This window comes from Rhinopithecus bieti, unplaced genomic scaffold, assembly GCF_001698545.2.
Source record: "Rhinopithecus bieti isolate Rb0 unplaced genomic scaffold, ASM169854v2 scaffold_5273, whole genome shotgun sequence".
NCBI lineage: Eukaryota > Metazoa > Chordata > Mammalia > Primates > Cercopithecidae > Rhinopithecus > Rhinopithecus bieti.
In genome coordinates this window covers 937,902-953,965 of record NW_016805057.1, presented here as the reverse complement: position 1 = coordinate 953,965, position 16,064 = coordinate 937,902, and the positions used below count along the sequence as shown (strand labels likewise).

Genomic DNA, 16,064 nt, shown 5'->3' with positions numbered 1-16,064 from the left:
TGGAGTGCAGTGGTGTGATCTTGGCTTACCACAACCTCTGACTCCCTGGTTCAAGTGATTCTCCTGCCTCAGCCTCCCGAGTAGCTGGGATTACAGGCACGTGCCACCACGCCCAGCTAATTTTTGTATTTTCAGTAGGGATGGGGTTTCACCAGGTTGTATGGTCTCGATCTCCTGACCTCATGATCTGCCTGCCTCGGCCTTCCAGAGTGCTAGGATTACAGGTGTGAGCCACCGCGCCCAGCTGGGAAAAAAGTATTTAACATTTTCAGCTTCCATAGTGGAGGCTGGCACAGCAGAGGAAGATTAGAAACAAGTTGCCCTACTAATGGCTTCTAGAGAGTCCCCACCAATCCTTCATTAGGGAAGGAAGATGTGACCTGAATCTTCTCAGTGGCTTCCTTTTGTGACATTTAGATGTAAATTAGATTTTTCAGGGTTTCAAGGAGCAGGCACATCCTCAGATTATTTCCATGAATGAAGGCCAATTATAAGGCTACATGGGGAAATAAAGGACACAGGAAGTTGTCTCAGGCCACGTGATTAGGCCATACAGGAAGTAGTCGGGGATGTACTTGTAGCCCCGTGGCTCTGATAGCAACTCTGGTGACACCATCACAATACCTGGCAAGTGACTCTTCAGAACTGGGCAACTGTGGGGATCCCTGGTCTGGGGCTCCACCATGACTGGGATGGAGCTGTTTTGCCTCTGATTCTACTGCTCTTGTCTGTATCAGCAGATTTTCACTCGTGCGTTATGTCAGATGTCCCAAGAGTTCTTGTGGGACAGCCTTCACCATCCAGCAGAGGGGCCACTATAGGGCAGAGCTCTCAAGGCCACCTCAGGCCTCTATCCATGTCTCCCTTGGCCTATCTGTGTGGCCGGGTGATGGGTCATGTGTAACCACTGTTGATCACACTCAGAGGGGATTGTGGATGAGATGGGCTCCCTGGGGCTTTGGAGGAGGTAATGAAACAATGGCTAGTTTGGACCCTGGCTGTAGGCCATCTGCTAAGCTGTATCAAACTAGCCATTTTTGTTGTTGTTGTTGTTAGTTTCTATTTCATAATCAACAACTTAACTCTGCAATCCAGCTAGGCATGGAAGGGATCAAGGAAAACATGGAGCCCAAAGGGAACTGAGGGAGAGCACAAAGATTCCAGGATACTGTGAGCAAACGGGGTGGAGGGGCGCTCTCCTGAGCTATATAACCACCAAGGAATAGTCTGGTGGTTAAGATAAAACACAGTCAGCAATGGTGATCTTCTTGCTGGTCTTGCCATTCCTGGATCCAAAGCACTCCATGGCCTTCACAATATTCATGCCTTCCTTCTCCTTGCCAAAGACCACATGCGTGCCATCCAACCACTCAATCTTGGCAGCGCAGATGAAAAACTGGGAACCATTTGTGTTGGGTCCAGCATTTGCCATGGACAAGATGCCAGGACCTGTATGCTTCAGGATGAAGTTGTCATCATCAAATTTCTCCTTGTAAATGGACTTCCACCAGTGCGATTACGGCATGAGAAGTCACCACCCTGACACATAAACCCTGGAATAATTCTGTGACAGCAGGGACCTTATAACCAAATCCTTTCTCCCTAGTGCTCAGAGCGTGAAAGTTTTCTGCTGTCTTTGGAAACTTGTCTGCAAACAACTTGAAGGAGACGCAGCCCAAGGGCTTGCGGTCGATGGCGATGTCAAAGAACACCGTGGGGTTGACCATGGCTGATAGTACAAGGCTCCTGGTGGCGGCAGCATCTGCAAAGCCCATTTTTTAAAAAATGCAGCTATTTCACTATTTATACAATCATTCATCTTTCTATCTTCATTTGCTTGAAATTAAATCCCTAAAGCCTTTCTGCCTCGACTATGCAGGGTGCCAGAAAACCAGAACAAATAATAACCAAAAAGGTCACATTTGTATTGCTTTGCTGGTGTATGTTCATATATATATTTTTTTAATTAAAAATATTGATAGGCTGGGTGTGGTGGCTCATGCCTGTAATCTCAGCACTTTTGGAGGCCGAGGCCGGCAGATTGCTCGAGGTCAGAAGCTCGAGACCAGCCTGGCCAACATGGTAAAACCCGTCTCTACTAAAAATACAAAAAATTAGCGTGGTGTGGTGGTGCATGCCTATAATGCCAGCTACTCTAGAGGCTGAGGTAGGAGAATCACTTGAACCTGGGAGGTGGAGGTTGCAGTGAGCCGAGATCACGCCATTGCACTCCAGCCTGGGCGACACAGTGAGACTCTGTCTCCAAAAAATATATATATATGTGTATGTATATATATATGTGTGTGTGTGTATATATATGTGTGTGCATATATATATGTAAAGAGAGATAGAGAGAGAGAGGGAGACAGAGAGAGAGAGGTGAAATTTGCATAGCATTTAACTTTTTTCTTTTGTTGAGATAGGCTCTTCTTCTGTCACTCAGGCTGGAGTGCAGTGGCGCCATCACAGCTCACTGCAGTATTGACCTCCTGGACTCAAGTGGTCCTCCCACCTCAGCCTCCAGAGTAGCTGGGACTACAGGCACGTGCCACCATACCCGGCTAATTTTTGTATTTTTTGTCGAGATGCGGTTTTACTGTGTTGCCCAGGTTGGTCTCCAATTCCTGAGCTGAAGCGATCTGCTCACCATGGCCGCCCAAAGTGTTAGAATTATAGTTGTGAGCCACTGTGCCCAACCCATTTATGGGTTTTAAAGTGTACAACTAGGTGACATTTAGTGTGTTTACAGTGTTGTGCAACCATCACCTTTACCTGGTTCCAAAAGATATGTTTTTGAACAAGTGTGCATGAGTGTTGGGGATGATATTGTCTCCTGTATTGAAAAGACTCTGTCAACGTTGCCTGCCAGACTGGCCCCAGGTGCTATAGGTTTATGGACCTAAATGCCTTTCTTGACTTTGCATAAGGAAAAGGTATCTTCCTGACCAATGTCTTGGGGAACTCTCCCAATTCTCAGAAAATCCTTGCTCTTCCATGGTCTGCCATCCCTTGCAGGGGCCATTGAAAATAATATGCTAAGAATAGATAAGGCTCAAGGACAGTATCTCTAGCTAGTTGCACTTTCAATGAACTCCAGTAGTCAAGGACAGTATCTCTAGTTGAACTTTTAATGAACTCTAGTAGGCGCCAAGAAGGCAGACAAAATAAGAAAGAACTTAGAGACAAGGAACTAAGCAGAAGGTTACATCTGGGTGCAGAAAGTTTGTTTTGCATTGTGTTATTTTGCTGACGTGGGATTTATGGAGTATAAATAAAGTGAGGCGGAGGCTCTAGGCGCGGCCGCCATGTTCTCTGTTTGTCTTTGTCTCTTGTGTCTGTTCATTCTCCACCACCCCCGGCACGGTCCCCAATAATCCCTCAGCTGCAGAATTTGCAGTGAGATGCTATGTGTTCACTGAGGATTTATTGCTTAACCATTTTATGGCTATTTAGATAGCAGTTAAATTTACACAAAAACAAACAAATGATGACCAAACCAAGTCACTGTCAAGGTCACAGGTGGCTGTGTCTAACATAAAAACAGAAGCTCTCCTTTGATTCACCCACTGCGAGAGGAATTTTCCAGCAGCATGAGGCCTCAAGACGAGTTGTCAGAGGGTCAGCTGCTGCTCAACCTGAACACTATTTATTTATTTATTTATTTTTGAAACAGAGTCTTGTTCTGTCACTCAGACTGGAGTGCCATGGCATGATCTTGGCTCACTGGAACCTCCGCCTCCCAGGTTCAAGCCATTTTCCTGCCTCAGCCTCCCAAGTAGCTGGGATTACAGGCACGCACCATCACCCCAGCTAATTTTGTAATTTTGGTAGAGACAGGGTTTCCCCATGTTGCCTAGGCTGGTCTCAAACTCCTAGCCTCAAGCGATCTGCCTGCCTTGGCTTCCCAAAGTGCTGGGATTCCACTCAAAACAAAACAAAACAAAACACAAATAAAAAAACAAAGAGTATGGTTTGATTGGACTTTTTTTTTTTTTTTTTGAGATGGAGTTTCACTCTTGTTGCCCATGTTGGAGTGCAATGGCATGATCTTGGCTTACCGCAACGTCTGCTTCCTGGGTTCAAGCAATTTTCCTGCCTCAACCTCCTGAGTAGCTGGGACTACAGGCGCCCGCCACCTCGCCCGGCTAGTTTTTTGTATTTTTTAGTAGAGACGGGGTTTCACCGTGTTAGCCAGGATGGTCTCGATCTCCTGACCTCGTGATCCGCCCGTCTCGGCCTCCCAAAGTGCTGGGATTACAGGCTTGAGCCACCGCGCCCGGCCTGGAATTTTATAATCAGTATTTTTTTCAAACTGGATTTTCATTTTAGTGGGTTATGAACAGTATGAACAAAAATAAAATAGAATAATAAAGAATACGGTGCATTGCAGATACAGTAAGTATTCCTTCTAGAAATGTTTGTCTCAGTAGTGTGTTTGTGTGTATATATGTTTACTGGGTTATGATGTAAAATGCATTTCTTAATGTGGGTTACAGTTTAACAAGTTTGAAAGCCACGGACATAAATGGCTTTGGACCTGTCAGAACAGCTCAGACTTTTTTCACCAGCCTCGGGCCTCAGCCAGCTTCCCTGACCCTTCCACTATTACCAGATGGAAATGTCATGGTTATGTTCAGAGTCCTTGTGCTAAACTCATGTATGCTGTTTATCAGAGGCAAAAATGGAGCATGACAGTCTGTTCTTATGGCAAGTTCCAAGAACTGAGAACACAGTCCTCACAGGGTCATACAACTTTCAATTTTCCAATTCCTAAACCGGTGTCAGTTCTGACTGTGCTCTCCTTGGCTATTCTGTGAATGTACTTGAATGATCGAGGGCATTTCTGCAGTGACAGGCTGGGGCACTGTCCTCCCTGATGCTCCGAAAAGCCACACTGCAGAATACTCTGGCTAAAATTACCGCTGGGGGCCACCTGTTTACTACCCTTTATGCTTGAAGCTCTCAGCATGAAGTGCCCCGGATCACTTACAGTTCCCCAACTTCTTTTTCATGAAAAGAGCCATTCATTTCATCTCTTGCGGGTTGCAATTTGCCCTTTAAATTTTGCCTGTGATAAACTTAAGTCTGATAGCTTGCTTTGGCAGCACCTATGTGAAAGCAACTCGGAAATTTAGAGAGTGAAATATTTAGCCAGATGATGGGCTAAAAAAGATAATGCAAGTAATTCCAGTTAAGGTTTAGATTGAATTTTTTTTTGGGGGGGGGGGCCAGGGTCTCATTCTGTTGCCCAGGGGTGCAGTGGCACGATACGGCTCACTGCAGCCTCAACCTTCCTGGGCTCAGGTGATCCTCCCACTTCAGCCTCCTGACTAGCTGAGGACTACAGGTGTGTGCCATCATGCCCAGCTAATTTTTTTGGGGGGTTTTGTTTGTTTGTTTTGGTAGAAACTGTGTTTCGCCATCTTCCCGAGTCTTCTGTGCCCAGCTGTTCTGAAATTTCTTTTCAGTGTTATCTTGAGAATTCCTTTCCCCATCCTCCTTTGCTGGTCTCTTATTTCCTGAACTCCATTTCTCAGTTTCTTCTTTAGTTCTGGGGAAGAATATCCTTCATTAGCTTTCTTGGGGACACATACATGAAAGAGGTCAATTCTTTAAGAGCTTGCACCTGTCAGGTGTGGTGGGTCATGCCTGTAATCCTAGCACTTTGGGAGGCTGAAGTGGGCAGATAACCTGAAGTCAGGAGTTCGAAACCAGCCTGGCCAACATGGTGAAACCCCCATCTCTACTAAAAATTCAAAAATTAGCTGGGTGTGGTGACACACACCTGTAGTTGCAGCTCATCAGGAGGCTGAGGCCTGAGAATCACTGGAACCCAGGAGATGGAGGTTGCAGCAAATTGAGATTGCACCATTGCACTCCAGACTGGGTGACAGAGCAAGACTCCATCTCAAAAAAAAAAAAAAAAAAAGAGCTTGCACATATGTAACTTTTGAATTCTCTCATTGCTGGTTTGGTTAGGTGGATATTATAGTTTGGCAATGATTTCCCCTCAAATTTAAGTCATTGCTCCATCATTTTCTAGTTTCCAGAATTGCTATTGAGAAGTTTTAAGTTATCATTATTCTTAATCCTTTAACTGTGATTTGTTTCTCTTTTTTTGTCTCTCTCTCTCTTTCCACCCAAATTAGGCTTTAAAAGTTAAAGAGGCCGAGTGCAGTGGCTCATGCCTGTAATCCCTGCACTTTGGGAGGCCGAGGCGGGCAGATCATGAGGTCAGGAGTTCAAGACCAGCCTGACCAACACGGTGAAACCCCGTCTCTACTAAAAATACAAAAATTAGCCGGGCATGGTGGTGTGCACCTGTAATCCCAGCTACTCAGGAGGCTGAGGCAGGAGAATTGCTTGAACCTGGGAGGCGGAAGTTACAGTGAGCAGAGATCACACCACTGCACTCCAGCGTGGGTGACAGAGCTAGACTCCGTCTCAAAAAAAAAAAGTTTAAAAGAAGGCTGGGCTTGGTGGCTCATGCCTGTAATCCCAGCACTTTGGGAGTCCAAGGGCGGCAGATCATGAGGTCAAGAGATTGAGATCAGCCTGGCCAGTATAGTGAAACCCCATCTCTACTAAAAAGACAAAAATTAGCTGGGTGTGGTGGCATGGGCCTGCAGTCCCAGCTGCTCGGGAGGCTGAGGCAGGAGAATCACTTGAACCTAGGAGGCGGAGGTTGCAGTGAGCCGAGATTGCCCCACTGCACTCCAGTCTGGATGACACAGCGAGACTCCATCTCAAAAAAAAAAAAAGAACATGAACAAACTGGAGAAGGGTATAACTGGCAGAAAAATGCCCAGGGATGAAGGTAGCAAAACTCAATGACAACGGAAAGGCTTACCTTCCTCACGGTCCCTGCTGATGGATCAGACACAACTTCTCTATAAAAATGGGTCATATAATAATTGTAGGGAGCTGGGCATGGTAGCTCACACCTGTAATCCCAGCATTTGGGAAGCCGAGGCAGGTGGATCATCTGAGGTCAGGAGTTCGAGACCAGCCTGGCCAACATGATGACATCCTGTCTCTACTAAAAGTACAAAAATTAGCCAAGAGTGGTGACGCATGCCTGTAGTTGCAGCTCCTCAGGAGGCTAAGGTAGGAGAATCGCTTGAACCTGTGAGGTGGAGGTTGCAGTGAGCTGAGATGGCACCACTGCACTCTAGCCTGGGTGACAGAATGAGATCTGTTTCAAAAAAAAAAAAAAAAAAACCTTGTAGGGGGCCAAGGGAAAACTTCCCTTTTGCTGTCCGAAGCCTTGCTGAAAATAAATTCACAAAAGGCAAATTAATAGGAGAAATGCCGGACAAAATTTATTAATGTGCATGGGGGAAAATCACAGAGCGATTTCCTCACCACGCAGTGGGGTACAGTATCTTGTTACAAGAGTATCCAGTAAGACTGTCAGGAGGTCTTCCTGAAGGTCTCATATCCTCTTCTTGAGTGAAAGGGAGATGGGGAAACGTGGATGATTTAGGAAGGCAGTAAATGATTTTCAGGGGAAGTCAATGGAATTGAAATATACAATGGCCTGGGACAAACTCTGTTGGACCCAATGAGCAAACAGTGGTTTGTGACGAAAGTCTATCCAGGTGTGTGGACCAAGATGTCTTTCTTCTTGCAATGAGTTCAGTTAATGAAAACTTGAGGAAGGTACCAGAGGTAATTGTTTTCTTTTTTGGTGGATCCAGACTTCAGGCAGACAAAGGACCTTCAGAGAACAACTTCATCCTGTGCTTCGGGAGAGACAGAGGATTGAGAGACAGGAAGATGGGAGGAAAGTTAGAGAGATGTGGCCTCCTGTTCAGTTCAGTATGTCAAAGCACTGTGTTTTGGGGTAGCAGTTTCAGGACCCAGCCCAGTATAGCTCTCTAGTCCTGGGTCCCAGTCTCAGATCTCTTCAAGATAAACAATCTCGTTAATGTCCTGATTTTTTTTTCATCATCCAATTACCCAGCTCATCTAGGCTGGTAAATCTGTTGTTATATGATCATGTAACTCTGGAAGGTTTAGAGTTAAATATAGAAACGACGAGCTAAATCAAACCCATAGTACTAATATTTTTAGTACTAACCATTAAGTGTAAGACAATCTGCATGTGTCTGCTACTCATGCGAAGTGTAGTAGTAAAGAAAGAAATTATCCTCATAGGGAATTTCACAGATTACCTTGCAATTTCAATTTAAAATGTGCAATTGATTTTATACTTGTGACTTTAAAATGAAGGTGTGAGATAATTTGGTAATTGTATACATTGTACTGATTGTATTAAGAGAATCTTGTTACAAGAGTGTCCGGTAAGGCTGTCAGGAGGTCTTCTTCAAGGTCTCATGACAGTTGCTTCTGCTACGAATGGCTGTTACAGGCTGTGCCATTTCCCCTTTTACCAAATGAACCCCAACAGGCTCAGGAAATGATAGCCAAGGCACAGCTGAGACCAGACTGGAATATTCAAATGCAAATTTTGCTAAAGGCTCACATAGGGATCAGCAAACATTTTTTGTAAAGAACTAGATTGTGAAGATTTTATTCTTTAGGGCCCAGGAGGCAAAATTGAGATTCTGTAGATACTTACATAACCATTTAAAATGTAGCCACTTAAAAAATATAAAAACTGGGTCAGGGGCAGTGGCTCACGCCTGTAATCCCAGCACTTTGGGAGGCGAAGGCGGGCAGATCACTTGAGGTCAGGAGTTCCAGACCAGCCTGGCCAACAAGGTGAAACCCTGTCTCTACTAAAAATTAGCTGGGCATGGTGGCGGGCACCTGTAATCCCAGCTACTCTCGAGGCTGAGGCACAAGAATCACTTGAATCCAGGAGGTGGAGGTTGCAGTGAGCCGAGATCGCGCCACTGCACTCCAGCCTGGGCGATAGAGAGAGACTCAGTCTCAAAAAAACCAATAATAATAAAAAATAAAAAAAAAATATATAAACTATTCTTAATTCTGGGGCGATACCAAGACAGGCAACTGGATAAATTGGTCCATGGACCATAATTTGCTAACCCTTGGGCATAAAAATTAAAAAGATATCAAAATAAATAAACACAGAGAATAACGCAAAATTAAATAAACCAGATTTCTAAGTACAACTCACCAGACTTCACATGAGTTTCCCTGCACTGTTGTTCTTACCATTGTGTCTACTGGAACACAGCACTTCGGGAGGCCGAGGCAAGAGGATTGCTTGAGTATAGGAGTTTGAGGCTGCAGTGAGCTGTGACTGGGCCACTGCACTCCAGCCTAGGTGACAGAGTGAGACCCTGTCTTGAAAAGCAAAACAAACCAAAGCATAAAAAAACCCACAAAGGGATCTTCATACTTGAAGTTTGGCGATTCCTGTGTATTTCTAAGTATTATGTGAGTATTAGCACAGGCTGGTGGGGCTTAGGTTAATGGTAGAGTTTGGGTGTCCAAAAGCTCTACAGGAAACGGAGGAATCCAGTACTTAGTACGCAGTGCCACACAGTCATGAGTCTGGAAAGGACTTGGTGAGGTGAGAGAGAGGTAGAAAGGGTCATGTTCTTATTTCCCTGCCCTAGAAAGGCAAGCATTCCAACGACTTTCCCCCACAGGCTGGGGATTGTATTTGTTTTTATGGCCAGAATTCAGGGGATCCTTCAAACGGGTCCATATTTTATTGATTTCAAAACAGTGCGTGGCAAAAATCCAGGCCCTCACCTAGGGTCCAATTTGGAGGACAGAAAAGGGATTGTTTCAGCTCAGCCTGGGGCCTGAGCTAGAGACACAGAAGAAGGAAATGAAAGAGATGGCCTTGGGCCCTGGTTCTGTAACAGGCCAGTTATCTCATGAAAACTGTTTCATCATCTGTAAAATGGAAATAACATTTCTTTGGCTTGAATGAACCAAGGAATGTAAAGATTCCTGGAGTAGCACTTTGCATCAATATATGCAAGTTTTATACATATGCATTTTTTCTTTTTTCTTTTTTTTTTTTTGAGATGGAGTCTTGCTCTGTTGCCCAGGCTGGAGTGCAGTGGTGTGATCTTGGCTCACCACAACCTCCACCTCCCAGGTTCAAGTGATTCTCCTGCCTCAGCCTCTCGAGTAGCTGTGATTACAGGTGCCATCACCACATCCGGCTAATTTTTGTATTTTTAGTAGAGATGGGGTTTCTCCATATTGGTCAGGCTAGTCTTGAACTCCCGACCTCAGGTGATCTGCCCGCCTTGACCTCCCAAAGTGCTGGGATTACAGGCGTGAGCTACCGCACCCGCCTCCAGCTACTTGGGAGGCTGAGGCAGGAGAATCACTTGAACCTGGGAGGCGGAGGTTGCGGTGATCCGAGATGGCGCCACTGCACTCCAGCCTGGGCAACAAGAGCGAGGCTCCGTCTCAAAACAAAACAAAACAAAAATATACAGGGGTGTACTTGAACACAAACAGTGCAATACCGTTAAAAAATGTTATATATTAATACATAACTATTTACATATATGTATATTATATATATTATATATGTAAAAGTTTCTACTCATGTAGTATGGTTCTTTTAATTTTTTGGTCTGTTTGGACATTTTCTTTTTTTTTTTTTGAGAGGGAGTATCACTCCGTCGCCCAGGCTGGAGTGCAGTGGCGAGATCTTGGCTCACTGCAACCTCCGCCTCGCGGGTTCCAGCGATTCTCCTGTTTCAGCCTCCTGAGTAGCTGGGATTACAGGCGCCCGCCACCACGTCCGGCTAGGCTAATCTGTACATTTTCAAGCTAAAAGCTGGGGTATAAAAAAATAAGGGCAAATTTACTTCCATCCAACTGTGAAGGTTCACGCGGGCACAGAGAACCGCCCCCTGAGAAGGTTGATTTTCCAGGGTTCTCGATGCGTTCCCTAAATTTCTCTTCCACCTCCCAGTCGATATCAGAGGCCACATCAGGCGTCACCGAGTCCCGTGCTGCTTCCTACTCAGGCAGCGGCAGTGGAAGATCCCGAAAGGGACTTGGGGCTGGCCCCGCCCCTCCGTGTCCCTATCTGGGGGGGTCAGGGGCGTGTCATGGGCGTGGCTAGTGCTGGCAGAAACCAATGGGAACTGAGGAGGTCGGCGTGTTTGCGCCGGCGGGGCGGGGCGGGCCTGCGCGCAGGTTCCTGGGCCCGCGCGGCATTTTCTCCTTTCCTGGAGCGGCGTCCGGTTCTTGTTGCACCTGAGTCCGGGCTGGAGGAGGTGCGGGCCGCGGCCTCCAGGTAAGTCCTGGCCCGCGCCTCCTCCCGCCGGCCCCTCTTTCTCTGCGGCTCCCGGAACCCGGGCGTGGGGTAGGGTTAGGCTGCGGTTTCCTGGGAGCCTCCTTTGCAATCGGGCGTGCTCTGGGCTGCGTTTGCTCTCCAGTTCGCAGGCCGAGCGGGGCTCGGCTGGGCGCGAGGTTCGGGAGACTAGGACAGGGCTCCGCTTCTCGGGCTGCTCCCTCCTTGGGTCGGGCTGGTGCATCGCTGTTGGCGTGGGGTGATTCCTGTTCCAGGGTCATTGAGATCCGGGTGCGAATCCCGTCCTGGCATCTCTGCGTCTGCACGCGTGCCCCGGGCTTGCAACCCTGCCTGTGCGTCCCTCCCACTCGTGGGTTCATTCAAACGGCAGCAGCCTGAGCGCCCGCAAGCTTCGCATTGTGGGTGAGGGCACACCACATTCGGAATCGCTCGTGGCACATGCCAAGCTGGGAGGAAATTGCCTGGAAAGTTAATGTACCTCTGGGTTTTAAAGTCTTTCTGGGTGCAATTTCATGTAAAGCAGTTGCAGTGATTAGCATTTTTGTTCTGCGCAAGAGTAGCAAAAACAGTGTTGGCACTGCCCTGCGGATTCGGCTGGCGGTCCTACTTGGGTAGTGAGAAAGTTGAAAGGCATGAATTTTGCTTTTGGCTTTGCCGTTGCGAAGCTTTGTGACCGCGGACTCAGTTAATTAACGTGAAACGAGATGATAATTTAGAAGAGTTCTTTTAAACCCCGCTTTTTGGAAGTCTGTGATGAGCTTAGTTTTCCTTCCGCACCTTTAAAAAGAATAGGAAATAGGAAAAGTTCATGAAAGGCATTATTGAAAGGGCAGTCGGTCCAGCAAGGAACAAAAATGTGTAAGAGCCCAGAAGCTTTAAAGGCTGTGCGATTACAGTTTAAGACTTAAGACTGAAAAGGAAACAGCAAGTAAAACTGAAAGAACTTAACAGGAATTAAATAAGAGAAACGGCTGGGAGCAGTGGCTCACGCCTGTAATCCCAGCACTTTGGGAGGCTGAGGCGGGCGGATCACCTGAGGTCAGAAGTTCGAGACCAGCCTGGCCAACATGGAGAAACCCTGTCTCTACTAAAAATACAAAAATAGCCGGGCGTGGTGACGGATTCCTGTAATTCTAGCTACTCGGGAGGCTGAGACAGGAGAATCGCTTGAACCCAGAAGGCGGAGGTTGCGGTGAGCCGGGATCATGCTATTGCACTCCAGCCTGGGCAATAAGAGTGAAACTCCGCCTCTAAATAAATAAATATTAGAAACTTGGAAAGCGTTCAGAAGTACCAGCAGCTAGTATTATATTTAATTACCTCCCTTTACAACTGTGCACATGAGGTCAGGTGGGTGAAAATAAACACTAAGCAACCATATAAGAGAAAATGTAGACGGGATGTGTAACTTAGCATATATCCTAAGTGTAGGGAGAATCCTTTGAAATTCTTAATTTGTATAGACATTTTCATTCAGAAAACTTGTTTTTAACCTTTATTGACAGGGTCTTGCTCTGGCACCCAGGCTGCCAGAGTGCAGTGTCATGATCAAAGCTCACTGCAGCCTTGAAGTCCTGGGCTTATGTGCCCCTTCCACCTCAGCCTGCAGAGTAGCTGGGACTAGAGTCGCCTACCACCATGCCTGGATAATTTTTTGGATTTTTTTAGTAGAGATAGTCATCTCATTCTGTTGCCTAGGCTGGTCTTGAACCCCTGGCCTCAAGCTATTCTCCAGCCTCAGCCTCCCAAGTAGCTGGGATTACAGATATGTGTGACTAGCCCAGCTAACAACTTTGTTGTTTTTTTTTAATTTTTATTTTTCACTTTTTTTGGTATTTATTTATATATTTATTTATTTATTTATTTGAGATGGAGTTTCGCTTTTGTTGCCCAGGCCAGAATGCAGTGGCGCGATCTCTGCTTACTGCAACCTCCGCTTTCTAGGTTCAAGCAGTTCTCCTGCCTCAGCCTCCCAAGTAACTAGAATTACAGGCGCCCACCACTGTGCCTGGCTAATTTTTGTATTTTTAATAGAGATGGGGTTTCACGGTGCTGGCCAGGCTGGTCTTGAACTCCTGACCTCAGGTGATCCACCTGCCTTGGCCTCCCAAAGTGCTAGGATTACAGGCGTGAGCCACTGCACCCGGCATGTTTGTTTTTAAGTTAAAAAAAAAAATTTGGGCCAGGTGCCGTGGCTCATGCCTGTAATCCCAGCACTTTGGGAGGCGGAGGCAGGCAGATCACAAGGTCAGGAGTTCGAGACCAGCCTAACCAACATGGTGAAACCCCATCTCTACCAAAAATACAAAAATTAGCTGGACATGGTGGTATGTGCCTATAATGCCAGCTACTCAGGAGGCTGAATTGCTTGAACCTGGGAGGTGGAGGTTGCAGTGAGCGGAGATAGTGCCACTGCACTCCATCCTGGGTGACAGAGCGAGACTGCATCTCAAAAAAAACAAAAAAGAAAAAGAAAAAATTATTCAGCCAGTCACCAACAGCTAACACTTTTTTTTTTTTTGGTGGGGGGATAGAGTCTCACTCTGTCGTCCAGGCTGGAGTGCAGTGGCGCCATCTTGGCTCACTGCAACCTCCGCCTCTTGGGTTCAAAGCGATTCTCCTGCCTCAGCCTCCTGAGTAGCTGGGATTACAGGCATCTCCACCTCGCCCAGCTAATTTTTGTATTTTTAGTAGAGATGGGGTTTCACCATGTTGGCCGGGCTGGTCTTGAACTCCTGACCTCAAGTGATCCACCCTCCTCCACCTCCCAAAGTGTTGGGATTACAGGCGTGAGCCACCACACCCAGCCAACAGCTAACATTTTTTAAAATAAAATTTTTTGTTTCCTCTGCTGGAAAATTCTATATTTATTCTGTATGTATAGAATTCCCTGCCCTGCCACCCACCAATATTTTTTTAACAGCCTTTGGAAGATAGTGTTTGGCTGCAAAGTAGTACCTAGAGGAATGGTCATGTGATCCTTCAGAGATACCTTAGTTTGAATATTTGGTAGCTTTGACTAGGGAAAGTTACTTTTCTTCTGTGAGGCTGTTTGCTCAGTTGTGAGAGGTGGATAATGATACCTCTTTCATAGGATTATGAGGAAAATGTATAGCAATGCCTGACAGCAGGTATTCAGGGATGACTGCTAGTGTTAGTAGTATGTTCATAATGCAGAAAGGAGAAGGCAGGAATTACTGGGTTTTAGCGTGGCTTAGAGAACATGGCTGTAAGAGGAGTGTAAAATCAGTGTACAGCCACTGCCCGACACTGGAATTTCTGCAAAGTTGTAATTCCTTCCCCGAGTTGCTGCCCAGACACTATTGACTGCTAAGGACACATTAATCTCTCTGACTGTCTTGGCTTGTCAGCCTTGGGACTTCTGTAGATTGACTTGGGATTTTTCCAAACAACTGTGTTTGGAATTTAAGGAAGTGTTTCAGGAGACCCCTTCAGAAAGAGCTCCAAAACAAAGAAATGGGTTAGTTTACTGAACAGAGATTTCAACCTAAGATAACTAGAGCCCTGTCACAGCTTGCTGTGGCCAGTACAGCTTGGTGGACATCTACTTACTTATTCCAGTCCTAACTAGAACCATTTTCTTATTTGTGTGTGTGTGTGTGTGTGTGTGTGTGTGTGTGTGTGTTTTGAGACAAAGTTTCGCTTTTGTTGCCCAGGCTGGAATGCAGTGTTGAGATCTTGGCTCACTGCAACTTCTGCCTCCCAGTTTCAAGGGATTCTTCTGCCTCCGCCTCCTGAGTAGCTAGAATTACAGGCACCTGCCACCACACCTGCCTGAGTTTTGTATTTTTAGCAGACTGGGTTTGCCATGTTGGCCAGGTGGTCTTGAACTCTTGATCTCAGGTGATCACCCACCTCGGCCTCCCTAAGTGCTAGGATTACTGACATGAGCCACCGCTCCTGCCCCTTTTCCTTATTTGGATGTTTCCCCGTCTACTGCGGCTCTCTGGTTCATATTTAAGCCAAATTATTCTTTTACTCAGCAAACATTAACTTGATAAGTTCCAGGAATATTAACTGCTTAGAGATCTAGTCCTAGCTTTTGGAAAGGAAAAGAGAAAGGCCAAAAAGTTGTTTTGCCTCCTGACTAGCTAAATTTAAAAAATCGTAATTGAATAGAAGTACTTGCTCATAGGATGCTGATCCAGGAGTGGACACTAATTTGTAGAAAAGTTTTATTGGTGGTACTTCTGAATGAATGGGCACGTGATTCATCCCATTTGTTTCAAAACTATGAAGAAGCAATTCCATCACATTTTTTAGCTCTAGTTGAGTATTTGCATGTTAGTATTAACCAAGAGCCTCTGGATTTTAACCTAATCAACTGAAAACTTAATATCAAAACCGACAGAGGAAAAAGTAGCCAGATCTCATTAAAACTTAACTAGCTGGCCAGGCACGGTGGCTCACGCCTATAATCCTAGCATTTTGGGAGGCCAAGGCAGGTGGATTACCTGAGGTCAGGAGTTCGAGACCAGTCTGGCCAACATGGCAAATCCCATCTCTATTAAAATACAAGCCGGGCGCGGTGGCTCAAGCCTGTAATCCCAGCACTTTGGGAGGCCGAGACGGGCGGATCACGAGGTCAGGAGATCGAGACCATCCTGGCTAACACGGTGAAACCCCGTCTCTATTAAAAATACAAAAATTAGCCAGGCACAGTGGTGGGCGCCTGTAATTCTAGTTACTTGGGAGGCTGAGGCAGGAGAACTGCTTGAACCTAGAAAGCGGAGGTTGCAGTAAGCAGAGATCGCGCCACTGCATTCTGGCCTGGGCAACAAAAGCGAAACTCCATCTCAAATAAATAAATAAATAAATA

At 46.1% G+C, this 16,064-nt stretch overlaps 2 protein-coding genes across 5 annotated transcripts in view; one reads left to right on the top strand and one right to left on the bottom strand.

The window, feature by feature from the left end:
• Positions 1–9,627: 9,627 nt before the first annotated feature.
• Positions 9,628–12,188, bottom strand: LOC108528956 (uncharacterized). Its single transcript, XM_017870977.1, has 2 exons — positions 10,773–12,188; positions 9,628–9,748 (listed from the first exon to the last, which is right to left on the bottom strand). The coding sequence occupies exon 1, from the start codon at positions 11,445–11,447 to the stop codon at positions 10,905–10,907; it is 543 nt and encodes a 180-aa protein (XP_017726466.1). The 5' UTR covers positions 11,448–12,188; the 3' UTR covers positions 9,628–9,748; positions 10,773–10,904.
• SLC25A30 (solute carrier family 25 member 30) overlaps positions 11,127–16,064 on the top strand; it is a 29,936-nt gene continuing 24,998 nt past the window's right edge. For all 4 annotated transcript variants that reach the window (XR_001885350.1, XR_001885351.1, XM_017870976.1 and 1 more), the window contains exon 1: positions 11,127–11,206. The gene's annotated coding sequence lies outside the window, so the exon portion shown is untranslated. The remainder of the gene's footprint in view (positions 11,207–16,064) is intronic.